The 27,765-nt window shown below is 35.3% G+C and overlaps 1 protein-coding gene across 10 annotated transcripts in view; it reads right to left on the reverse strand.

Moving 5' to 3' along the window:
- The window catches only part of Unc-115a (actin binding LIM protein Uncoordinated 115a), a 292,228-nt gene that overhangs the window by 32,105 nt on the left and 232,358 nt on the right, over positions 1-27,765 (reverse strand). For 7 of the 10 annotated variants that reach the window (XR_014127844.1, XM_081734657.1, XM_081734656.1 and 4 more), the window contains 7 exons: positions 26,450-26,610; positions 24,233-24,304; positions 18,113-18,302; positions 15,661-15,891; positions 14,228-14,331; positions 13,809-13,995; positions 7,130-7,243 (listed from right to left, as the gene is read on the reverse strand). Coding sequence is in view for 9 of the 10 variants with exons in the window: in XM_081734657.1 (XP_081590783.1) it covers positions 7,130-7,243; positions 13,809-13,995; positions 14,228-14,331; positions 15,661-15,891; positions 18,113-18,302; positions 24,233-24,304; positions 26,450-26,610 (1,059 nt within the window). In the remaining variant the exon portion in view is untranslated. The remainder of the gene's footprint in view (positions 1-7,129; positions 7,244-13,808; positions 13,996-14,227; positions 14,332-15,660; positions 15,892-18,112; positions 18,303-24,232; positions 24,305-26,449; positions 26,611-27,765) is intronic. The other 3 variants (XM_081734655.1, XM_081734654.1, XM_081734653.1) reach the window with 2 other exon arrangements.

Genomic DNA, 27,765 nt, shown 5'->3' on the forward strand with positions numbered 1-27,765 from the left:
ACCCATCATTCGAATCACTTTTCATACGGAACTAATACTAGCACTCTCGAGCCTTTGCTAACGGGGGATAGGAAATTTGGAAAAGACCGGATTCATCGAAGCAGAACAGTGCATAAACGTTCTACGACATCAGAAATTTCGTTTAAGGATAATGTGATGCACTGTGGAATGAAACAGTCAGATTATCAATTATTTTGTTTAGCAAATGACACTTGTTAATTTAATCTAAACGCAGTATTCAATGTATCTTCTCATCAGCCGTGGTCTATTCAACCAACCTTTCTCGTTCAATCGTAGGTGTTCAATCTTTAAAGAATAAAAAAAGACGCACAACAAAACCTAAATGTTGGTAAAATGCTGACCAAAAGCCATTAATACTTCAGAAACTACATATTTCCAGTCCTATGTTAACTTAACTTACAAGGTATGTCAAGAATCCATTCCTGAAAATGTGTATTTTTCTTTTAAATGTACATAGATGTACACACCACATCCATACTTCTAAACTTGTTCTCTATCTGCGCACGGGGAGAAAATTCGGTTTGATCAAACATACGTGGAACTGCCTTCTATATTTCATCGGCATGTGCAAAAACAGAACATAGAAAATAGAATTTTAGAATTTCATCGTCTAGTTTGAATTCTAGGCAGTTCCAGTTTTTTTTTCTTTCTTTAATGTTGTATTTTGTTCTACCTAGGTACAATTATATTGCTAAATATAAAATGGCGCAAAAACTCTTAAAGGTCTTCCACTGTTTCCCTTGAGATATTTAATCCAGAGGATATTTGCTACGAAATATCAAAATTTGAATCAATTTTACCCATATTCCGTTTGTGTGGCATTCTTTATATACCAAACAAATTAAAATTTCATTAGGAACATGTAAAGACTAGAAACAGATTAGAAACACATTTTTAAATTTTCAGTAGTCATTCATATGTTTCCTCTTGACGGGAGTCGTAGTGGCTCAAAGCAAGAGCGTTCAACTTTGGCGCTGGGGTCCCTCGTTCGATCACAGCTTCTGTTAAATTGCCTTTGTGGTGGACAATGTAAATGTGCGTTGTGGGTTTTCTCGGAGGATTCTCCCATTTCCTCCCACTTTCTTCATTCTACCATTTCGTTCATTATCATAACCATGTCCATTAGCATCTAAGCACAGGATGTTAAGAAAAAAGTTCCCTCTTCACAGATTTATTATGAATTATTATCTGTGATGTATTTCACGGAAAACTCTTCTACAGCCTCGAGCAGTGACCATTTGCGAATTTAGATTATCCTATTTCTTATCCCCACATTGTTTCATTGCTATCTTCAACAAACTCCCGGAATTCGCTGAAACTTGACACTCCAGAACAAGTTTTACTTAAGCATTACTTTCACAAAACATTAAAGTTTAAAATCTAGAAATATAATCTTTACTCCACAGCATAATAATTTTCACTTGTGTCTAAGTATTGTAATAATTAAATAATGAGACATTTTTTTGAAGACATTTTTCCATTGTTGACCAACATCATTTCATATTCTACATGACACGACAATAATAAGGAATTCTAGTTTATGTTTTTTTATGGCTAATATTTTCAAATTGCTAATATACGAGGGGCAGCCAAAAAGTTCCTGGAATCTTGCTGTAATTTTGGCATTTGTGATGCTATCACAATGAATCTTATACAGTACAGTTCTTAGGTTCCGCGACTATGGATACGACAAGTGTGAACAGGCCATAATAGCCAGTTTACGAGTAGTGTAGCTAAAACAGAGGAGATGGTGATATGGTGCATTGTCGCAGTTCAAGCAACGCGCAAACATCTAGTATTTGAGCAAATTGGGGAAATCTGCTTCATATACCTACTTTGGTAGCCATAAAGTCAGTTTATGGTGACAATGCTGTAAGAAAAAAACAGCGTCAAACCCGTTTCGTCACCGTAGAAGACCTCAAAACCAACGCGACGGCTGAGGACTTTCGTCGGAGTTTCCAGCAATGGCAAGAGCGGTAGAGGAAGTGTATGTGTTCCGAAGGTGCCTACTTTGAAGCTGATTAACCCATGAACTACGGGATATTTCATTTTCGAAATACCCTGTTGCTTGTCTTAACTACGGGTATTTCGATTTTGAAATGGTACTACAATAACGCTTGTAACACTTTTTTGTTTCATGTGTCTTCGATAAATAGAAGTGAAGAAATAAACTTCTTTGTAAACTCTTACGAAAACGCTTTAAATATAGTTTAAAGGTCAAATAAATTATCTCCGTAGTTTAAAGGTTAAAGAATTTACCTCCGTAGTTTAAAGGTTAAGTAAATGTGTAATTATATTGTAGCATTAAAAACTACAATAAGATCCCGGGTACTTTTTGATTGCCCTTTCTTTGTTCTAGCATTGGAAATATGTATAATTTAAAAATAAACGAATTATTACTAATCTGTGTTATTGTTTCAGAAATGTATCATTGCCTTTATCAAACACAGTTTAGTAATAATAATGTTGGCTTTGGCTAATTTTACTTTTATTTAACATCTCTTGTAAAAATATAATTAATTTGTAGCAATATTGCTAAAAGTGTGAATATATGTTGTGGAGTTGAATAAAGGAGCCCGCACAATCATTATGGATATTGGATTTCGGTGTAATTGCTTGAAACTGTGACACACTATAGATATTGTGTTCCAGAGAAAAGGTCTCGATGCGCCCAACCACCAATCACTGACCATTTGGCCACTACAGGGCCGCTTTTTTTGAAAACAGCCTAAAATAACGATATTCTGGATTTCGGTGAAATCGTGAGATGTTGCAGATATTTTTATCCTGAGAAAATTTCTCAATAGGTACAACCACAAATTACTAACCCTTTGGTCACTACAGAGCCACTTTTTTTGAAAACAGCCGAGTATAATGATGTTCTAGATATTGGTGAAAATGAATGAAACTGTGATATATTGTAGATTTTCTCATCATTATAAAGTCTTAATGGACACAACTATCATTATTGATCGTTTGGCCACTACAGGTCCAGATTTTTTATTATTATTATTATTATTATTAAATCAGCTAGGTATAACAATATTTTGGACTTCGGTGAAAATAAATGGAATTGTATGTTGTAGATGTCGTGATCCTGAAAAAAATTGTTAATCTGTGGTTACCGAGCACCGAGGTCAGTTGGTAGGGAATGTGTTTGCATTCGGGAGGTTCGGCCCGGGCCGGACATGTTTTCCTTTGTCCCGAAAGATGAACATCAAAATGTTATCTATGCTTAAATTGTGTTGGCCGCTACTTTCCCCAAACCTTTTCCGAGTTGTGGTATAGGATGATAAGACCTAAATCTATCCTACAAAATCGTTACCTTCTGCTGTTTTCAAAAATGTGATCCCATAGTGGCTTAAACGGTCAGTGACTGGTGGTTTTGCCCACTGAGACTTTTTCTCAAGATCACGATATCTACAACTTATCACGGTTTCAAGCAATTCCACCGAAATTCAATTTCCATAAGGATTGTGCGGGGTCCTCTTGTTCTGCTAGATATTTACAACTGAGAAAGAATATTCACTCGTTATTTAAGGAGAAAAAAAAAATATATGAGAAAACTGCACAGAGAGACGCACTGTAAAATACGGTAATATCCCTCTATCCACAGGAGTGTCAATGAAGCTGAAGCAGGACATCACAGTTATTAAGTTCACATACCACCTGCACTTTAAGATGGTAGATCTTGAGGCACAAGTTGAGCAGAAGAACCAGAGCATCGCATGCAAAATAGAAGGCAGAGAGTCTGAAAAAGTTAGTGCTTAGAAAAAGACATGACATAGATAAGTACAGACCACCAAAGGTAGTGCATTTTAGTCCGAGTGGTTAGCATGTGCACATTTTCACTTATTATATCATTAATCAGTTTAGTCATTAATTAGGGTTTATTTCATATGCTTAACACAGCAAGTCGTATTTATTGTATAAGCTGTTGCACATTGACAATACTCGTAACTCATCAAATGAAAATAAAGAGCTGAAGATATATTGCTAAACACTTAATATGTTTAGTACTATCATTGTAAATTTTTTTCACACTTCTTTCGCGAGAAATTGATTACTACTAAGCATGCTGATCACATTATGAATATAAAAATTGCTTTAATAATAATGATAATGATGATACTTACTACATAATCGGATTAACTGAAGTCACAAATACCAGGTTTAAAAGTAGAAATTTTTATCATTAATATTAAACTCTAAAAATATGAACAGAACTAAGTATGTCAGGCAGTGTTCGAAATGATATGGAATCCACAAGAAAAGTCTTTTAAAATAACAGTAATGTGTAATTCTCCTAGTTTTATGGAGTATAAACCACTAGCAAAGTTCAAACAAAGATTATGTGAGCCTAGGTACCGTGATACCGTACCATGAAATACGACGTCCGTGCGTCATGCATGCCAGGTGTCTACCTTCTGGCATAGTTCTGTTTCCACCCCAGTTACTCCCTCAGACGCACTGATTGCACAGCAAAGAGGGAATAAAACTTTCGGATTTATTTTCATTTTTGTAATCGACTAACTGACATGACGAAATGGAAAATATACTTACGGTTCTGTTTTTAAAATATTCTGGAATATTCTACGGCTCATACAAGCACGTTATGTCGCAACTATCTTAGCTCAAGGTTTTATTATATGAAATGAAATTAAATCTTATAAGTTTTACGTCCTACAGTGGAAAGAAACGGGAGAACCCCCGAGAAAACCTACGTACACGGTGTTTGTCCACCACGACGTTCACTTGGCGCGACCTGGGATCGAACCAAGGACCCCATGCACCAGAGGTGAACGCTCTAGCAGTAAGCCACCGCGGCCCATGCTTTATTATATATATATTAAAGCGGTAAGTTTAAATTTATTTTGAGTGTACTTTGTAAACACTACCACCGCGAACAGTGTTTTCCTATTTATTACGACTCACTTCGAACACTGATATGATATGAAGTACGAAAAATATATATACACACACAAGCGGACAGTTAATACTGCATTAAGCTTGCACAATACCTACTATAACTTTAGAATTTAATTTGCTCGAAATAAAGAAACAAATTTGAGAAATTTTTCACATATTACAAGAATTTCGTTGTTATTAATATTTGCACATTATAAATAAGATTTACAACGTAGTGAATGTTCCTAAATTCCAATTCTTTACAAATAAACATCTTGTGTAAATACTATTTTTGAAACTTCATGTGCCTTTGTAAGCTACATAATAAACTATCAAGAGATTTTGGTGATTTGTGATTATTTTCCACCACAAAATATAAAAGTGAACGTAGCACTCATTAAATACGAAAAGATAAATTATATCACAGAAGGTTGGAATAAGGAAGTATCAAAACTATAAAAACAATACATCTTCTCGTATTTCTATATCAAAGAACACAATTTTCATGTTTTACAGCTGATTTATTTACGCACGAAACAGTTGGAAATTATTTCGACCAGAAATGCGACATTACTTGATACTTTGGTGAATAGCACGACTAGTATATGAAACCTTAATCGAATGTCTCCTTCCTCCCCATTAACATACATTAAGACTTACTTGGTATTACTGCCTACTAGGTCTCGCATTATTTGATCGCACATTAAAGTACCGACTCCCATATTGTTTTCGTGAGCCAGAAGAATACTTTTAAAAGACCATTTTAAAGTACTGTATGTTGTATTGATTTGAAATTTTTGTCACGTTCACGATATACGAGGAACAAAGTATAATATAAATGTTTAAAAAACAAAGCGATATGTTACTTCGGAACAGGTGATTAGTACCTCTGAGCTGATGAATAATATTAGTTACTGTCAAATGTATCACTTGAGTTATTTTTATAACTCAAAAAGATACAAATCTTGCTCTTCTGAAGCAGTTAGATTCTGTCAAAATACCATTAATGGTGTCTCAGGACTATCAAAGACACGGGACGAAAAATATATGTAGTGTTATAGAATAGATAGGAATAAATTCTACAGATAATTACACTGTACTTGCAAAAACACAAACGTCTTGAACTTTTCAATGTACGAAAAGGAGTCCGAAAATGAGTTTCCCCTCTGGTTTTCCCTACGAAAACTAACAGCTTTGTCCATCCTGATCTCGCACCTAGTGCCTTCCATTCGTCCGGCTTTGAAGAAGAATCTCGGCGGCAGGTGCTTTGGAAGCAATGCTGAAGTCATAGAAGCTGTTTGACGCTTCTTCCGTATGCAGAGCTGAATTTTTCCTGGAAGGGTTTTTCAGGGTGTCTACTAAAATTTCGAAATAAAATTTCGTGAATCATAAAATCTCGTAACATTCTCAAGAGCGAATTTGGGTACGAAATTAGGCCAAATTTTCATCCATGCGATAGAAGCGTGATTCGATTGCAATTTGGTAGCGTCTACAGCCGACCATAGACTTTTTTGTGGTGAATTTTTACGTTTTATAGAACAAAATTTTCTAATCTGTACTTGCATTTGTACAGATAAAAAAATCGTGACCCAAAATCTAAATTTCGTGACTTTTCCTTGACTTTCATGACCGTTTTCTGATTTCATGACTTATTCGTGACTTTCGTGACCGATAGACACACTGTTTTTGGAGCTTATAGACCGGTATGACAAATGTCTTAATATACGTGGTACTTATGTGAAAAAAAAGTACGTCTGATCTTTAAAGTCACATGCTATTTTTAAATTTCGCATCCCCACCTCTGTCTATAGTCGCCTGGGGGATTTTATTTTCCCGGACTCGCCCTTGTAGAAACGCATTAAACCTATTTATAATTTATTAGTTTTCAATTACGAAGTCTCAGAACGAGGTAAGGAAGAAAATATTCAATGCATTGAAAACACTGATCACTCTGCTTCCTTGTTTTTCTGTTGTTTTGAAAACTGCACGAAAAAAAAAAAAAATGTAAAACTAAGTTGTCATGCGAAGGAAGGACTGTACCCAATCAAATTCTTGGGCTTGAATAGTTCGTTGCATTCATGATTTATTTCTTAATTGAGTGCTTCCATTCATTTTATATTTTGCTCGTTTGTCTGTCTAGAGCTACTTCTTGGTGATAAAATATCGAGGTGAAAGACATCGTGACTGTATCACTACTCACCGTTGTAACTTGGAATTGTCCCTACAGATCTACCGACTGACGAGCGGTAGCTGGACCCCCGGTCCATCTCATCCTCTTCCCATGGGCGAGGATGATCCAAGTTTCTCGACGGAGCTGCAGCAAGAAAACCAAACAAAGGTCCAGTCACCTCTTGCATTTTACACTTACACCACAGCGCCATCTATAACCTAACTACATAAGCTTCTACGCTTTCAGATTTCCAACAATGTAAAACCTCAGTGGAAGACGACTGGCTGTCGAATTCATATTTATTCTTCTGTTAAACATAATTCTTAATTACTATTACATTTGCAGCTCAGTTCCGATTTGATGTAACTAGTATATGTCTGCAACTCCAAACAAAGGAGCACTCTATAGTTGTTTCTTGAAATTACCCAAGAAAAACTACACTCAAATTTGCCATTCAATAGATCTTGTTCTCCACTGTCTTCAGTGAAGCATCCGTAAGATACGAATAATAAAATCCGTGAAATGATACACAGTAAAGCCCCCATTCGGTATAAAGTGCAGTGTAGCTTTAAGCCCATGGAATTAAAGATTTTCACATTAAATGTATAGTTTTTTAAGTAAGTGTTTACAAACATCCTAATCACATTGTGAGAAAACGAAATTTTTTTAAAAAAAATAAGAACGTATTTTTTATTTAATTTGTTAAGCGACTTTGTATTTATGAATTACGAATATATACAGAACATAACTTAGTTCTCTCTGTTGACTAGTCTTAACGTTGGCGGAAAACATACAGAAGTAGATTTGATAGTCTTACTGTTGAAGGAAAACATACAGAAGTAGATTTGATAGTCTTACCGTTGAAGCAAAACACACAGAAATCGATTTCATAGCCTTATCGTTGAAAGACAACATACAGAAGCAGATTTGATAGTCTTACCGTTGAAGAACATTATACGAAAGTAGATTTCATGGTCTTACCGTTGAAGGAAAACATACAGAAGTAGATATTATAGTCTTACTGTTGAAAGAAAACATATAAAAGTAGATTTGATAATCTTACTGTTGCAGGAAAACACACAGATATACATCTGATTGTCTTACTGTTGAAGGAAATCATACAGGAAGTATTTTTGATTGTCTTACCGTTGAAGAAAAACATGTGGAAGTAGATTTGACACGGATAAATGTATTGAACAATGTTGAGCTTCGTTCGGATGTAAAAATTGGTAACTTTTTGAAAAACAGTGCAGCCAACTAAAACCAGAAATTTTCAAGCTTAATCACACTAAACAATTTCGTATTTCTACTACTAATATATTCTTTAATCTATGCATTTGTTCCCACGGAATGAAAAGTAATTATAATCAGAATGCAGTGCTAGTCTTTCTGCAGCAGTTTTACGAACAAGATGTAATAGCTTTACTCTCAAACTAGGACGTTTCATTCCTACAGAAAAAAAAAAAAGTTTGTAAGGAAAGAGATTTGAAACTGTGCAATCTGTTAACTTGAAAAATCACAATTACAACATCGATCACAAAGGATCTGGCAATATTATAGATGTGGTTTAATGACTGTTGTATATCATACTTGTTAATTTGTTGATTTTTACCTTTTAAATACGGATTTGTTAATTTTTACCTTTTAAAATTTGTCAACAACAATTAGAACTCTACCTACAGCAGAAAACTAAGCACTATATCCAGATCATATAATGCTCTCTGTATGCGTGAATAATTTTCTGTAATAAAGCCTTTCCTTCTTTGTTTCTATAACATAAAGAAGTTCGCGAGAGTTCATCATCTTCCCCCACGTACCTGAGTTGAGTTGAGTTGATTTTAGTTTAGCGTCCCTTTCAGCAGCGAGGCTATATGAGACGTGGACCTACTGATTAACGTGGAGTCCGAACCACATGAGCTCCCGCCGGGAATCGAACCCGGGTCTCCCACGCCAAAGGCGCGTACGCTAACCGCTTAGCCACGGAGGAGCTCTCCCCACGTACCTGAGTTTCGACAACATGAATCCCTCTAAGAGAAAATGTTGTTTTCTCTTAAATCAGCTTTGGTTTCACTCTTCCCTTCCCCACTTTCTCTCTCTCTCTATCTAATTATTGACGACGTGCTTGCCAGAATGTTTTTCTCATCTGTTAATTCCTTTTTACAATAAGCAACAAAGTCGTTACAGGAACTTTCTTACTATATAACATTTAAACTACTGGAATCATTTCCATAGAAATTTCTTCTTACTCAGTAGAAAATGAAATGAAATGAAATAAAATATTAAAGTTTAACGTCCCACGGTTATGTCCTTTCGGCTAAAGGAGATGATTATTAAAGCAAGTAAATGATGATGAAAGAATTGGTGGAATGAAAAGTGGGAGGAAACGAGAATACCACGAGAAAACCCACAGACACGATGTTGTCCACCACAAACTTACTTGGCCGGGGATCGAACCAGGGACCCCACACACCAGAGGAAAGGCTTCTACCACTGAGCCACCGTGGTCCCCTCTTACTTAGTAGGCACATATTCTCATCACTAACACTACTCAGTCCTTGAGAAAACAACTAAATACACAGATCTTATCCCAGTTTTGATTTACAATTTTTGCCGATAGGAATGTTAACGATAGCTAGTTTTTGATTAATGCAATTGAAACAAATGCAGTTTTATTCTTGTAGTAAGTACTTCACGAACCGTGACTGTTTAATATATACCGGGTGTATCCCAAGTTCGTAGCTATAGGCCAACTCTATTATGAATATAGATAAGAAAGTAAAGAGAGAGAAAAGAAAGAAAAAGAAAGGCGAAAGAAAACAAGAAAAAAAGAAAGAATAGAAAAAGGAAAGAATTAATGAAAAAAAAGAAAATGAAAAGAGAAAGAAAAAGAAAAGAGAAAAAGAAAGGAAACATGAAAAAGAAAAAGAAAGGAAAGAATTTATTGGAAATAGATGATTTTCAATACGAAATGGTGGAATTTCTCTAATCGCACCAGCCGTTTGGGCTTTGCATTGGTAAGGTGTCTTATGGTAAATGTAAATGAAAAAACACTTGCTAGTTTAGCAAGTTCTTCTTGGGCCCTCACTATACCTCGTACTTGTTTCACAGTAGCGCACTGTTGTGAAACAAGTACGAGGTATTCTAGCTTCTCTCATGTAACAATGCGCATGTTTTCCGTGTCATTTTTGCATGTTTTTTACGTTTCGTTCGAACGACCTGCGGAACTGGAAATGCTTTTCCATTTAACGTAGGGCGTCTTAAACAGCTTGTGTAGTTGAAAAAAATTCCAGCATTTGAGATTGAGAACCACATATTTCCAACAACTTTCCTTTGTTTCTATTTTTTTTCGAAGTTGGCTTACGGCTCCAGACTTTTGATACACCTTGTATATTAATATCTTAAAAATACAGAAAATAAGAATTGAGCACATTTATCGTTATTTACGTCAGTACAATAGTTACAATATTACATTTTACTCCTTTAATACTATACGAATGCTTTAACTACGTGTAAAGTAATACTAAGATATATATCAAAATTCAAGAAGTACTGTAACTTACTTGCTGTAAGTCAATAGGTGCATAGTACTTTGGGAAAGAAACAGTTCACATTTCCCTAGGCAATTCCATTATTATTTTTTTCTTCGAATCATATCACAAGAACACCAAATACACAATTTTTAATTTCTTCAACAACGATTTTAATGTCATGTGCAACAGCTTCAAGTTCGTAAGGTGCAATCGAAGTTTACATTACGAGATAAATACATAATTACTGGGTAATTTTGTAAATATACTTCTATTTCTATTTGTAGCATACCATGTGCAGTCTCAAGAGATAGTATCTACAAGAAATCACTCAATTCTGTCAAAAAAGAAAGGGAGGCAACCAATCACCAGAAGTCACCATGCTGGATCAGATTCTGAATACGATTTACTGCATGCAAACGCTAATGTAAGTTTTTTTATTTCCCGAAACAAACCAATCAAACGCAACTACAATTTATCACAAAGTAAGATTTTTTTTCCATATAGGAACAAACATAGAGGCATGTAAATACCTCGTACGGAAGAAAGAAAAAAACACAAAGCTTCAAATTTCAATTAGGATTCTTAACATTATCACAGGGAAACATGCAAGTATTTTAACAAATATGTAACTACAGCGAATATTAACCTTACTAGCTTTCCCAATACAAGGCTCCATATTATGGGTATTTTTTTTAATTTATTTTATTTACCAATAAAATAATTTCCTCTCTTCAAAAAGGACATACTCTTGACACTGTAGTGAATTTCAATTTTCGTATTTATATAATAATTCCACTGCTCAAAAATTGACATACTTTTATGTATCACGCCAGCATGTCCTAAAACAATCCATCTATTACTTTAAAAACACCAAACAAAAGATACGAAGCTCTACAACATTAACCCTCTGCTAGCTTACATATATTGATTTAAACGTATCGATTCTCGTTAATAGCCTGGTATACTAAAAATAATACAAAGTTTATATACGATTTTTCTTGTGCTTGTCTTTCATAAGTGAAATGAGATAATGAAATGTAACTTACTACAATCATAGGTGATGTTATTCTACAACAGAAAATATGAACCTGAAGAATCTTCAGTGTTGCCACCCATACAAATTACAGTGTTGCCAGAATAACATTTGCCCCAAAATCTAAGTTCAAGCAATGACTAGAGGAATGAACTCAACTGCATTTTATTACGTATCATGCTCTACTGGTATCCTGTAAACTACATTTTAAATAATAGTTTTATTTGGTTTGTAATAATCAAGATAGTTTTAACATACAATTATTAAAATTTAAATAATAATATTGTTTAAAAAGTAGTTCGTTCCTTTAGTCGCTGCCTTAACTTAGATTTTGAGGAAAATGTTATTCTGAGAACACTGTAATTTGTATGGATGGCAACACTGAGAATTCTTCAGGTTCATATTTTCTGTTGTAGAATAACGTTATCTATGATTGTGGTAAGTTGCATTTTGTTATTTCTTTTCACTTGAATGAAAAACACGCAAAAGAAAAATGGTATTTTTTTTTATTATTATTTTTAGTATGTCAGGCTCTTAATACACAATCTTACACTACAGCGAAACTTGTCTAAAACGAAAGATTTAGATGACGGAAACTTCCCACACTGAAAATTAAAAGTTTACAGTTACGACTAATTTTATGGTATTTTTGAAATGATACAGCTACCTTCAGCAACGTAGTCCCGAATCTAATCTTTGGTAAGAGCCCTAACCTATAGATGCAGGGAATAAAAATAGTGCAAAAGTAACCCCAATTTTCATAAATAATATTTTGGCTTATCCTTTCATTTTCAACTCTCTCAACAAGTTTCGCTGTTTTAGTTTTCACACACAGAACCACGAAGAATAAACATAAAATACACATTTTCCCTCGTAACAAAACAACGAGGGTTAATGTTAATGTTTAATTTTAGAATTACTCCCAACACTGAGGAACAGGCACTGATTTCTGTTGTAATAACATACCCAAGATACGCATGAAATAAATAATAATAATAATAATAATAATAAAAATCTATTTGTTCTAAATTGTAAACAGAACAGCAAAGTGAATCTTAACTGCTATATTAAGGAAACAAACAACAAAGATTTTGAAACATTTTAGAATGGAACTTGTACAACTAACTAAAATACACATTTATAGCGATGTATATTCATGACACTGGTATTGGATGATTATTTTATAATTTTGAATAATAAAAAGGAAAACTTAAGAGAGTATTAATCCTCCTAACCAGTAGCGTTTTTAAGGCGGAGCTTCCGGGCTTAAGTCCCCCTCCCCCGAAATTATATTTACGATTTGAAAGTAAATGAAATATCTTGCAGAATTATCACATTTCCAGGAATAAAATTAGCAAACCCCACCCCCCACTGGCCCTAACCATTAGTATGAAATACATTATTCGGAGAACTAATGGGAGCCAGTAAAGTTCGCTGAAAGACTACTTATATTGCGCCACAAGTCGAATCCCTATACAAATAACTATTTCACAAGATTCTACTTAGAAAGTACTCAACTGAGTGCAATACATACAGTTTAACTACAGCATTACCAAGTGATATTTCAAACACAAAATATTTTAAATTATGTTGGTGCTTATTTTACGCAGCAATAGAATCTAGTTTTAAAAATTTCCCATCAAGATATAAATGAAAAATAAATACATATTTCTTAGTAGTAGCTTCCCCCCCCCCCCCCTCTCAGAAATATTTCGCTTTTAAAGTAAAAGAGTTAAAAGCCTCATTTCTAAGAATATGTTCAGTGGTTCAGCTCTAGGTTTTCACATTAACTTTATAACTTACGGCTACAGAAACAAAAGCTCGCGACTTCACATGAAAGAAAATATTCCAGAAAAGAAAATTACTATAATTTGCAACATAATCTACTAGTGCTTCCTAGTGATTCTACCGAATGTAACATTGGCGCATTATAAGATCTTCCTAATGGCCGAGACAAAATCTTCGTACCACCTATCATAGATTTAGGCAACCCCTTATAAAAAATAACCACCTCAAAAACAAAAGGGTATTTTTGTCGGTGGTATTTTTTTTTCTTAGGTTAGAAAGAAATGAAAGAAAACCAGCAACATATAGAACTAGCCATTCGCTAAATATAAAACTAACCCTTAAATGATTAGATACTCACAGGCATTAACTGGAGATTCGTATCGTAGCCGATGAGTGGGTTCCCGATTGGCTGACGGAGTACGGGAGGCGTTGCGAGGGTCTAGATGACTGAGCTTCCATTGGCGAAGCTTCTCACGTTCACGGACATTTTGCAGGAACACTTTCCCAATACCTGTCGCGATTTTACTTAATTCTTCTTCTTCTTTCTGAAAAGTAAATTCAAATAATAATTGCAAAGACCAGGAACAAGAGAACTTTTACATAAAGAACTGTAAAACTATGCTTTTTGTTTTTCGCTAATTCATTTTTCAAGATTCATCGTTACCTAAACAAACTAATATCAAACCTGAAGAATAGCGCTGTGTTGTTCGTGGATAGCATTTTTCGAACACCCGATATATATTGATAGCCTTCTACATGAACTTAATGCAATATTACCTTTAATTTCGCGTCTCCATTCTTCATTTGTTTATCCGTCTCTTCTTCCTCATCGTCTGAAACAGGAACACCTTTATAGGTATCTGACCAGCGACGTCGGCGTTCTGTAAGTACGGAACACAGCATATAATGAATGCTCTTTGGAAGGAATACATAACTAAAGTATAACATGTAAAATACTAAATTTACCACGACCAAATGCTAAATATTAAGTTTACCAAGTATTATAGAGTGAAAGTTCGCAGCAGGAATTTCTACATCACTGAGGAAGACAAGAGATTTTGTCAAAATCGCATGGCGTTTTCGAATGTTAAATCACTGATAAATATTAACATTTTCACGACCAACGGCTCACGGGCTGAACCAGCAGTTTGTACCTTCGTAGCTCGGCTCCTAATTAACCTAGAGAGATGATTTAGGTGTCTCTTTTCAGGAAGGATGAAACTTTCCAATGGTGTGCATTTCATCAACATCGGGGGTCTCGTAGAGGAAGGGTAAAGGATGGAGGGAAAAGTTGGATGTTTTTAGTTCTCCTTCCCTTAGGAATTTGGGCGGAACTCTCCCTTCAAAGGAGCTACAAGCATAAAAAGTGGTAATCAATAAAGATAAATGAACATACTAATTAAAAACACCCTGTGGTATGTGAGAATTTGTTTTCCTGCGTACGACAAATCACAGTGTTCCACAAATTTTAAAAAAAAAATATATTTTTTTAAATTTATTTTCTTCTTCTTCTTTTACGAGTTTGGCACGAGTTACGAAAGTTACCTCGTTGGAATCTGTTTCATAAAGCTTTACAACGAGGAATGGCTTATATCTCTGACAATTAGGGGAGTCGCTACGACTGCCAATGTTAGGGAAGACCAAAATATTTCGAAAAATTTATACAGGATGATTCTCGTAGGAAACGCGTTCGAATTGTTTTGATATTTAACCTTCACCCTTCATTTTTTGTAGATGATTGTACTCAATGTCTGGTGTACATGTAAAAATATAAGCAACAGTGTTGCCAGCCCCTCAGATTTTTTTTAAAAAAAGATCATTTAAAAAAATCATTATCTTCTACGAGTTTAGACAGAAGGCACAAAAGTTAGCTCGTTGGAATCTGTGTTCCATAAACTTTATAACGAGGTATCGTTCATGTTCCTGTGACAATTAGAACGGGTACTAGGGGCTCCAACGTAAAGGTTTACGATTTTCTTGAAATCCCTGTTGGCCCTGAAAAGGTTAAATATGTTTATATAGATTTTAATTTCCCCATTATTAGTCGTAAAGAAAAAGAGCCTACTGCAACACAATTAAGTCAATCAGTTACTAGTACTCAAAGTACTATTGAAAAAAATAATCAGTATTATTCACATTGTTCATTCTTGATGAATGTGTTCCACTCTTATGAGAGAATTACAATATCTTCACGAAGTCCTGCAACTTACCTGGATCAGTGTAAGGATAGGGTGGCGCTGGGAAGTCATCTCGTTCTATTTTCGGTGGTTCTTTAGGGTCAGGTCGTCTACCGCCTGGAAAATGGGCTAACTCGATTGGTTCCTCGTTGTTCATATGCGGTGATCGTGGTCGAGGTGTCTCGCTTTGTATACTCTCCACTAGCACTTTCATTCCAGACTTCGAACTCGTCTTTGGCAGGTACACTTTACTTCTTGAATGGGCTGTTGAGAAAAGCAAAATTTTGATGAAAAAGATGCAAATTTGACATGTAAGTATTCATACAAACAGTACCAAAACCGATTACATCCCACATATGCAGGGGCATTATTTGGGGCTCCAGGGAAGGGATATTTGTCTCTCGAGTTTAATACCTATAGAGGGTGTTTCAAAACAACATCGACAACGTTTGGGAGGTGATCCCCGACACAAAGATAAAACAAAAAGTATATAGACCATTCTAGGGGCAGAAATCCATCATTTCGGAGATATAGGCTGCCGAAAAAAAAAAAAATAAAATAAATAAATAAAAGGTGAAGCACCTCAAATTCCTAGCTACAATAATAATAATAATAATAATAATAATAATAATAATAATAATAATAATAATAATAATAATAATAATAATAATAATAATAATAATAATAATATACAACGTTAATATTTTAAAAAAGCGTTTTAATAGGCTACTAATTCTGCTTTTCACTGTGATTAAATACATAAAGTTTACTACATTATTACGATTTGCAAATGTTGATACTATACATTGTGTATGTATTCTTCGATTTCTAGACTATGCTTTGCATAAGTATGAGAAATCGTGAACAGCTATGTCCGTGCGTCCGTCTATCTTCAGACAATTTTTTTTTTCTTGCCATGGATTTGGAATCCTAAGTAGAAATCACAAAAGTAGAAATCACTCGTTTCCAGTTACAACGTTGACCACCAAAAAGGAAAAACAGTAAGAGACAGCGAGAAGGTTTTTTTCTTTTTTTTAAATGCATTTTGTGTTCTAATAGTACACTTCCTAATAAAACTATTCTTGTTTCACAGGAAAATGATTGATGCAGCATGAAAATTTGATCTTATACTTCTGTACTTTCTTTCTTATAAAAACAATCTAGCTCTATCATTTAGTTATGAAAATATAGGTGGAAGTATATTATAGTTACTTATCGTCTTTTCAGATGCAGAATAATACCCGTTCAATACTTCTCAGACGTAGTGGCTTCTAGTATTGGACCCCAACCCAAAGCTTGGACCTATCCCAATAAAAAATCTCTGGGTGCGCGTCTGTCTCAACCCACCTTCATCCTTCATTTAAACCATTACGACTATCGATTTCAATATTGATTCGTATGGAGTCCAAAAAGTGTTACGAGAGAGCGAGAAACTGTTTCTGATACGGATTCAACATCCCCAGGACAGGTTCCATCTCTCACCTGATCCTTTTTCAGAACCGGAAGTGATTTATCTACTACTTCCGGTATTAATACTGAATTTCTACGAGTGTCACAATGTTGAAACGAACCCCTTCGTTTACAGCAAAAAAATGAGCAAGAGTAAAGCAAATTCCAAACTCCGTCATGAAAAAACAAAGAAGAAGAAAAAAGATTAAATTAATTGCCCGAAATGTCTACAAAAAAGCTGCAAATTAAGTTGTGACCGTCATAATCCTTCGACGGTCAAGCTATTTAGCACCCGCGAAGTGCCAAGTGGAGCACAAATTAGATCCCAACGTATTTTTGTCGTTTAATCACTTTGGTAGTCAATTTCTACTTCTAAATCCTCAACATAATCCTCATCAGAATCATATTCAAGAATTTCAGATTCTATTTCGGTCAGGGCTGCATAGTTCATTCTGGAGCTTTAGCCAGCTGTTGTTACACAATGATAGCCTAGTGACAAGTTCAATGTCTACTAATGTAATATTACATCATTCTTCTTAGAATTTATTATCTTATGAAGCACTAGTGCCAATCCAAACGTAAAAGAATGCGCATTGCAATAATTTAAATTATTTCCACGGAGTGCCGACTGGGATACATTCTGTACACCAAATCGAAAAATGATATATTTTTTTTTAACGAAAAATAATACTTTCTATACAGATTATTTCATTGTTATATTCTTCATCTATTTAAAGTCAGCTATAAGAAAAATAGAAAATTAACAGTGTATACTTATAAGAGCTATCATAGAAAAATATAAGCAGGATGCAATTTGTAGCCCACTTGGCTCTCAGAGTTAAAGTAAATAAGAAAATCCATTTGAGATTGCGAAATCCTTTTCAGGAAATGACCTATAGAGTTCAATCTACTAAATAAAATCATCAGAATAGAAATCACAACACACTTAAAAAGATTAAAAGGTTGTTAATCTTAACAAAAGTGTTAGATTCTATCTTTGTTACAGTTTAGAACATCTACTTTTGATAATACTTACATGGAGGTCTATGAAAATGTGGTGATGTAGGTGGTTTATCGTAAGGATCAATTGGCCTCTTTAAATACCCATGGGTAGGTTCTTCTGTTAAATAACTATACGTGTAGATGCGACTAATATCTTCTGGGTACTGATTTGACTTATACTCCCGAAGAATAAGCCCGGGACTACTAGTTCTGTAACTGGAGTACTGAAATTAAGCAAGAAAAGCATACATTAGTCAGTTATACAGTTACATTGAAATTAACAACCCAATACTGAAATATTGAAATACTGAAACTAAGGTAATCTTACAGAAAAGAAAAGAATACCTTATGTTCTTTATAAACCAGTATGTGCAAGTTGGAACAAGGGGATGGACCAATCACACAGGACTTACTCGCGTGAAGGGCCATATAAGACAATTTTTTATCATTTTCATAACAAGCGAACGCCCATATTTACTGGAAAACTCCTTCATCATACACTAACATCACAGGGACAAAGTAGCTATAATAACGATAATCAAAATATTTATTTACTAAAGCAGAAAAAATTATTTACTTATAATTTTAGTGGGGAATTTGATTCTTCACGTTCTGAGCTAGTTTCTCAATACTCCGTGGTACCCCTGGATGTTCCAACGTGGATGACAGTTACCCAGAGTGGATATCAGTTATCCAGGAAATATTTTCTCAATTCAGTTTAAGATTATGTAAGAAATATATTTTCAATAAGGGGTCAGGTCGGATGAAAGAGTTCAGTGGGCCGGGACTGGTCCAGGGGCCGGCTGTTGCACATGGCTGATATAAACCAATGTTCTATTGATGTTCCGACACGAACAAAAAACAATTATACACTTTAAATATGGCTTCTTGAACATCATGGAACTCATCGGTTTCACGATCAATTTTAAAAAATATTGTCCTGGAAATATGTTATTTCGGTTTGTTTTCACTAATATCAGAAATTCGCAACGTAGTTTTCAAGCACTACAAAGCAGCCAATGGGTGATATCAATAAAACGGAGAAGTTACTCATTACGCCCAATTTTGAAGTAGTTACTCGCATTGGTATCAATAAAAAGAGAACTGAGCACTAGTCGTCTCGGCTGACCTCGGAGAAACCCCGCCCTTTTGAAGTAACCACACCTCTATTCTCGAGCTGAGTAACTACTACGCGTTTGATATCAATAAAAATCAAAGACTCCTCTGTGATACTAATAGTAACTTCTCCAAATTTGTGGAGCAAGCTAAATAGGTGACTCCGTGCGAAATATGGCAGAGTATATGATTGTTTTACTACGTAGAAAAACTTATAAACTGCATAGAAATGTTGGAAATGGAGATTACAAAAAGCATTATAAGTTTATGAAAGAAAATGTAGTGATTAGCACAACATTTTTTAAGGAGAATCAACCGAAATTCGGGGTGGTGGACTACGTAATTATGAAAAGATGCGGGTTTTCTTCAAGGGTGCCGATCTTGTGGGGGCCAGGGGGCCCGGGCCCCCCAAAGCTCATGTGGGCCCCCTACTGTATTTATGAATATACAATATTTGGCATAATTAGGGTGCAATTTGTCTTAAAATCCTGATATATATATATACCTTCTGCATCTGAATGCCCTCCCCCCCCAAATTTACAGAGAAATCGGTGCCCTTGGTTTTCTTGCGTTACGTGAGTGATCCGGGATTCCAGGTCGGAATGTCAGGGGATTCTGGTGTGGCTCAAAGTACTGTCTATGACTACCTGAAAATGGATTGTTTCCGGAAGTGTGCGTAATATACAAACAGCAAAGGCAGAGTGGCAAGAGCAATATACATTTCCGGGTGTTATCGGAGCACTTGACTATACACAAGTGGCATTAAAGAAACCTAGTATTTTGGAGAGTAATACGTTAATAGGAAGAGCTATTTCGTGGTTAAGCGGTTAGCGTACATGCCTTTGGCATAGGAGACCCGCGTTCGATTCCAGGCAGGAGCTTATGTGGTTCGGATTCCACGTTAATCAGTGGGTTCCGTCTCATATAGGCACGCTACTGAAAAGGTTAAACTAATAATCAACTCAACTCAACGTTGATAGAAAGGGTGTATACATGAGAATGTATTTTGTTTATGTCAAGGCAAAAGGGGACACGTATGGTGTGGAAAACGCAATCAGATGGACGTGATTTATGACGTGGGTGGCTGGACTTTTTTTAAAAAGAAAACAAAGGAGCCAAGTGTCTGATTTCGTTCTTAAAGCCAAACAATCTACAAAGACCTTGGACAACACGTGATATGCGCTTGTCGTGTTAATCTTGATATTGCTGGATTCCAATCAACATCCATCAGCTCAAATAGGTTTATTCCCATGGTTTCAGTATTACTTTCTTCTTTCCTTTTTTTTTTTTTTTGTTTGTTTGTTTGTTTGTTTGTTTTATTCTCGCTCGAATATTAAAGATTCTCTTTTGAATTTGTGTCTCAGTCGTAGATGTATTTGATATTTCGTTGCTTTTCACTGTAATTACCTTCAAAGTTTCGGCTTTCCTTCGTTTACTTTCTGGTAGCTATGACTTTGAAAGTACCACTGGAAACTCTTTTAGAATATCCACAAATGCACTTTGATTGAACTGCACTTTCGTTGCTACTTGCCCGTTTCATGGCTTTTAAGATACTACGCCATAGGTTAAAAACAACGAAATGACTGCGCGATGAATGGGAGAAATGAGTAACTACTTCTTTTATTGATACGACTCAGTGTTACGTGCAGAGGAAGCGCGAGTAAACGTTCATAAATCTGGAGCGGACTAGACCTGAGTAGTGGCTTGTTTTATTGATACGAAATTGAGGGAGGAGATTACTCCAGGTGTAGTTACTCCGATTCTCGAGCAGGACTTCTCAGGAGTAGTTACTTATTTTTATTGATATCACCCAATGTTTTGAGTCTCTCCCCCCCTCCCCCTCATGTATTTTGTCTACATCGTTGGAATAAAGTGAGGAATATGATAGAAACACTTTTCATTAAATACGATTCAGAAACTACTAGTAAATTATACTGCGAAATTTGAAATATTCTGTATGTGATTAGCATAGAGTTAGAAGAAAATATATCTATGGATTATGTTACAAACATGATTAAAACTGTAAAACTTGAAACATACGCAGTTCCCATTCTAAAAGAATACTACTTGTTTATTTTCAGATCGCTAAACAGATTATATTCTAGTAAGTAAAGGATATAATGTGTAAAATAAGTATTTGTTTCTTTTTCACACTACTGTAAAACGTCTTTCAAAAGAGCGTCTATGGTCATTTCATAACTAGGGGAAAATATTTTATGTAAGTACATACATAACAGTTGATCATTTTATCACACAACCCGGCATTCTACGTGTTAGAAGGGTAGATTCGTTTCTCATACACGGTTAAACTGTTTGACATGCCAGTAAGACCACGTTTCCATTTTACATGAATCTTGTAGCTATCATTTTTAAAAAAAAATGAAACCCGATCTTTCTATTTACTGTTTACATGTTACAACTTCATGAAAGCAAGATAGGTATCTCCACTCACGCAGCACTGCACTCTAGTGGACAAATAGTGAACCTCCTCATTAAAAATGTGTATTTTGGCGCACTTCCCCTCCCTGTCCAAAAGAATACGTTGTTTCGGAAGCGGCGAAACTGTTTTTTCCTGTATGTCAGCGGGAGGGCGATAGGAAGTAACAAGCAAGAATACCCAGAAAGTTGCACATCAGTTCTGCACATGGTTTAATTCCTTGCAACACGCTTTAGTGACTTACGATGCTCTGAGGTAGGTCGCGCATATGTGTGGTTCGTGCGTGTCAGATTTGTTAGAAGATATTTCTATTTGTAAATGTGTTTCACTGATAATACAATATGCTACCTTCACAGAGAAAAGAGTGGAAGCATATTTTTGAAGACACCCACATGAAGGTATGCAGAACAACTTCACCGAAAATATGTTGAGACACACCTATGTCCAACAAAGTAATTACGAGAAATCAGCTGTTTAAGAGACTGGGAGTGTTGATGACGGAACTTTCATATGTTAGCGGACGCGAAATTAGAAGAGGTAGAGGCAACAGTAAAAAAGTCTCTAGCTAATTGTTTGCGTAAACTGTGGCCCAACAATATGCTGGGAATGGACAGAAGTCGACACAGAAATTACGTCTCTGTGCATGCCTTGAACAGAAAAGCACCACAACCTTCAAATTTTAATTTCGTATTGTAAATGGCAAACTATATAGGTGAGGTATCCGAAATCAGCTTCTTGGAACAAAATATATTTTAATAATGAAACATATTTTTACCTTAATGGTTAAATCAACTATCTATAAATAATAGAAAACCGTCACGTGGTGCACAGAACTCGAGGAAAGCAGGAGTATAATGTGAACTTTCATGACCAAAGATAGTTTGACACACATTATTTGACACAGCCCTCAACAACTAGTTGTATCACGGAAGACGGTCATAACGAAACAATGATAATGGTGAAATGAAGAAAGTACGATGAAACGGGAGACACCCCGGATAAAACTCACGCACACGGTGTTTGTCCACCTCAAAGCCTACGTCGCGCAGACGAACGTTATGTTACCTGTAACATGATGAGATAACATATCACGTGTCTTGTGACACAATCCCATTTCCTGAACGAATGTTCGATGATTATCTAATTTCACGAGATTTTTGGTCTCCGAGATCATCTGATTTACCACCACTGGTTTTTCTCCTTTGTGGGTATTTCAAAACATTAAACATTGATATAAATATTCAAGTATTTCATTTGCTGTCTCCATCTCTTCTTGCTACTAAACACATGGTGTGTCCGTACCATTTTAGGGTCAAAATGAAACGAAAATGCCTGCCGGTGCTTCCTTTAACTGCTAGGGCCAATGAAAAATTTGGCTATACGGCAATGTCATAGATCAAGTTGTAGGAATTGCATCAAGGCGTTACATATATTCTCGCTAGATGGTAGTTGAAGCAGTAGACGTTGATACTAACCCCATCTATTATTAGCGGTACAAATTACATCTTGCTCGAAGAAAAGTATCTTTAGCAATTTGTGTATGTGTGTTTCATCGCTTTTCTTTCAGTAGTGAGTGTTTATTTCTATTCATATACGTAACATGTACTGGTGCTAATAGATGGGGTTAGTGTCAACGTTTACCGGATTTAACCGCCATCGATATAACTATTTCATGGATTCTTAGATCAATGACATAGACAAAAAATGTATCTACGATGTTGCCACATTGTAAATTTTTTGGTTGACCGTTATGTCTGAAGAAAGCCCCGGACGGTATAACCATTAAGTACCATTTTCGCGTTAGTTTGATCTGTACGATAGTTTTTCGTGGTCCGTGAGCGCCATTTTTAGAACACGCAATATATGTTAAAACACAATCAACGCCAGGCTGTGTGAGTAAATGATCATATTATACATAGCACTTATAAAATTTTGTGCTGTAAGATAGTGCTTGCAAGAAGTTCCTCACTGTAAAGAAAGACGTAACAATTGCTTACGAGTGCTGTTAAACAAAATATTAAAAGTTGCAGTGTAAAACTTAAATATCACATTCTATTCTTCGTACTGTTTTGAAATACTTCAAACTAGGTTCTCCAATTTTAACGAACACCCTCATATATACATATAACTTTCTCACGAGTTTCTAGTACGATTATACATTTTAGGTCCAATCTACTTTTGTTCATGGACCTATCCGATATACGCATAAATGGAGCTTGAATATGGTTAGTAAAACGAAGTGCGTACAGCAGATCATTGAAACAGTAACTGCATTCTTCATCGCCGGAAATATAGAAAAATACACTCGTCTTTCTCTTTTCGCTTCTCATTTGAAGTACTGATACAGTATACTGGTTGATATACCAGATGCCCTTTTACGCCTTTTATAAAAACGAATGGAATTCTGAAGCACTTTCGTATTTATTACACTTCTTTTATGAATCTATAATTACTCATTATAGTACAGGAAACGCGATACAAGATTGTAACAAAAAAAAAAAAAAAAAATATTATATATAAATTTATACATATAAAATACCATTATCTTATAAGATTATATTATAAAGCAATAACAAATCATGCTTACACAAAGACACTAACCTTTCTAGGCAAGCTATTATAAGGGCTATAAAACGAACCACTAAGACTAGGGGTGCGGGATCTCAACGAGAACTGAAACCAAACAAAACAAAAATAAGATCAAACGTAAACAGGATTTAATACGTGCAGAGGAACAATTCACGGAAGCAGTGTAAACTTCATCATTAAATTATCAGACAACTAGTGGGACATCTTATTATCTATGTATATGGAAAACTCTCAAGCTCAAAACGTAACAAGAAATAATAATTATAAAAAACAATAACAACTTGTAAAAAGTTATTGCATAATGACACTGCTTCCACGTTCCTCAACAAAGGTTAAAAAAAAGCATATTATATCATGCGTTAATGAAATTATTCTTTTACGTAAAACTTAACAGAGACTAAACAATTACAAAGAATAAAAATAAATATTTGTACACAAAATCTGTCAACACAACAAAAATTTTAACGTATTTGAAAATTGATTTTCATTTTATAAAATAAAGTTGAATTATTTTTTAAATAAACAAATAAATGAAAAATATGGAAAGGTACCATGCAAATATAATAAGCATGCTACACTATACAAACATTATAAATGATACAGAAAAATAATCATTGCTCTCAATGAAGCACAATTATACGAGGAGCAGTCAAAATGTTCCCCGAATGATGATGATGATGATGATGTTTAGGCATTTGTGATGCAATCTCAATGAATCTTGTACAATACAGTTCTTAGGTCCCCTAATTATGAATACGACAAGTGTGAACAGGTCATAAGAGTAAGTTTAGGGTAGTGTACCTAAACAAAGGAGTGTAATGATCAGTTGGTGCATTGTCGCAGTTCGAGCAATTCGCAAATATCAAGTTTTTATACAAATTGGGGAAATCTGCTTGAGATACCTACTTTAAGGGTCTTCACTACAGCGAAATTAAACTACCGCTAATTTTAGTTTTTCTGTAATATCTTCAAAACAAATACAAATATTCGAAAAGCAGAAACGTAGTGAACTAGACAATACGATTTTACATGTGATATCGTTATCACAACTCATCTATCTTCTTACGATTTGCAACTATAGCTAGTTTTAATATTTTTTGCGGGTTCTGTAAATAGCGGCATACCAAAAGCAGATAGGTGAATTGTGGTGAAGGTATCACATGCAAAATCGTATTGTCTAGTTCACTACGTTTCTGCTTTTCGAATATTTTTATTTGTTTTGAAGATAAAACAGAAAAACTCTAATATTAGCAGTAGTTTAATTTCGCTGTAGTGAAGACCCTTAATAGCCTTAAAGTCAGTTTACGGTGACAATGCTTTAACCCTTTATTTGGCAGCGTTGCTCTCAAGCAACATCGCATTCTATTGCGTTATCCGCACGAATTATAACGTCAGTGATCATTTAATTGTCATTACTGCTTTCACACAATATTCATATACATGATTTGTAGGTCGCTTCTTCAGATACTTCTAATCTTCGTCAACAGGGGACAGTCAAATTTAGTATTGTAGAAGCTTTATCGCCTATGTTCCGCGAAAGTTTTTTTTTTCATTTTTTATTTGTGGTTTTTTGTTCTGAAGGAAAATATTTCAACGAAACTGTTGCTAAATACTGAGAGTATTCTTATGATATTCAACCATAACAGGGCAATGCTGCTCAGCAGCTACACGTAAGACCTGTTTATGGCAATATTGCTTTGAAACAAACATTCTGTATTTTGTAACCAAAGTACAAAAATACTTTAAAATTTACGAGATTATGATCAGGATGACATGGTTCAATCATAAAAGCAAACTAAATATTTTAATGGTAATGCTATCAATGCTTGCTAATTAAAGGGTTAAGGAAGACAGCATCAGTACCAGTTTCGTCACCGTAGAAAACTTACAACCCAATGCAACGGCTGAACTTCGAAAATACAAAAAAGGGCTTTTCGTCGGTGTTTGTGGAGCAAGTGTGTATGTGTGTTCCACAGGTGCCTACTTTGAAGGTGATTAAGCAAGTGTGTAGTTATGTTGTGGTAATAAAGAGCTACAATAAAATTGCGGGAACGTTTTGAAAGCCCCTCGTATATATGACGAATTATGTATTTGCTAGTTTTCGCCAAACGGTCACTATGAAGGAAAATATACATGGCATTGCTTTAGCAAACGAAGAATAAATACATTTATATAACAATTTCAAAACATCTTAAATGCGGATTGATTTCTCTTGTGAATATTCCTTGCCTGTATCTCACTGACAGAACTGCTCATTCTGTCGAATTCCCGTCCTTCTTTGGAATCTGGTCGTTCACCATCTGTGCAATGGCCATTTTCTAAGGAACCATTCAAAATAGCACCATTTTCTGTTGGACCAGGGCCACAGCGCGGATGCCATATTGCTGTACCTGAAAACACCACAACCGTGAAAACAATCGTATATATTCATTCGACAATTTACTCAGATTTACAAGGTCAGTTTTATATTGCAAAATAAAATGAAAGATAAAGTCTGTTAAAAATATACCTTATATTTTATTATCATTTATTTAGTAGTTTAGTACCAAAATAGAAGCGCTCTCTTCACATTAACACACACATTTTGTTGTTAAAAAAATAAAATATCTCAAAAAGAAATGAAATCTTTCGGTTTTATATCCCACAGCTATGCCGGTTAGGCTAAGGGAGACGGAGGTTCGACATGATATCGACAACCTATGTCATCCTCTTCACCGATGAGAACTTTCATGTCACTTATGAAGACAAATTTGAGGTATTGGTGTCATACGAAACCTTAATGAATCGAATCTTCTAAAAACGTTTGGTGTGGGATTTACACACCGGTCATTGACATACGATCAGCAGGAACATACCTTGTCACACTCCAGGATACTATCATGTTTCTAATTATGACCGAGGATCGTACATTTCCTACGTCTTTTCAACAAGATGGCGCCCCTGCCCACTACAGCGCACGTGTACACCAATGGCTGCATCTCAAGTTTACCAATCACTAGATTGGCCGCCATGAGCTCGTGGAATGACTGCCACGCAAACCGAATTTAACGCTGATGAATTTTTAGCTGTGGGGTTACTCGAAGTGGAATCTTGCAGTTCTACGTCCTACGATAATAACGTGTAGGTTACAGTAAATTGTGATTATGAGAACGAATGAAATGGCAGAATGAAGAAAGTGAAAGGAAACGGGAGAACCCAGTGAGCTCCCTCCCTGTACGGTTTTTGTCCACAAAAGGTCCATTTGGTGCGCGTTGGAATCGAATTAAGGACCCAACGAACCAGAAGTGAACGCTCTACTACTGAATAAGGTTATTCGAAGGTTTTATCAGAATACGATCACGGAAGCTAATCACTTTCAACGCCATACTCTTGATTATGTTCTCACATTTCTATCCAAATGCTGCACTCAGTGCAACCCAAGTGAGTCAAATGCACCGACATATACATTCGCAACTACGGGGGATATACCAAACATACTTTGTAACCACATTCTTAAGAAATCTGCTTTGACTATTAACTTTCTCCGTATGGTTACCTTTGAATCA

This window comes from Thermobia domestica, chromosome 12 (genome assembly GCF_964235325.1).
Source record: "Thermobia domestica chromosome 12, izTheDome1.hap1.1, whole genome shotgun sequence".
In the NCBI taxonomy this organism is placed as follows: Eukaryota; Metazoa; Arthropoda; class Insecta; order Zygentoma; family Lepismatidae; genus Thermobia; species Thermobia domestica.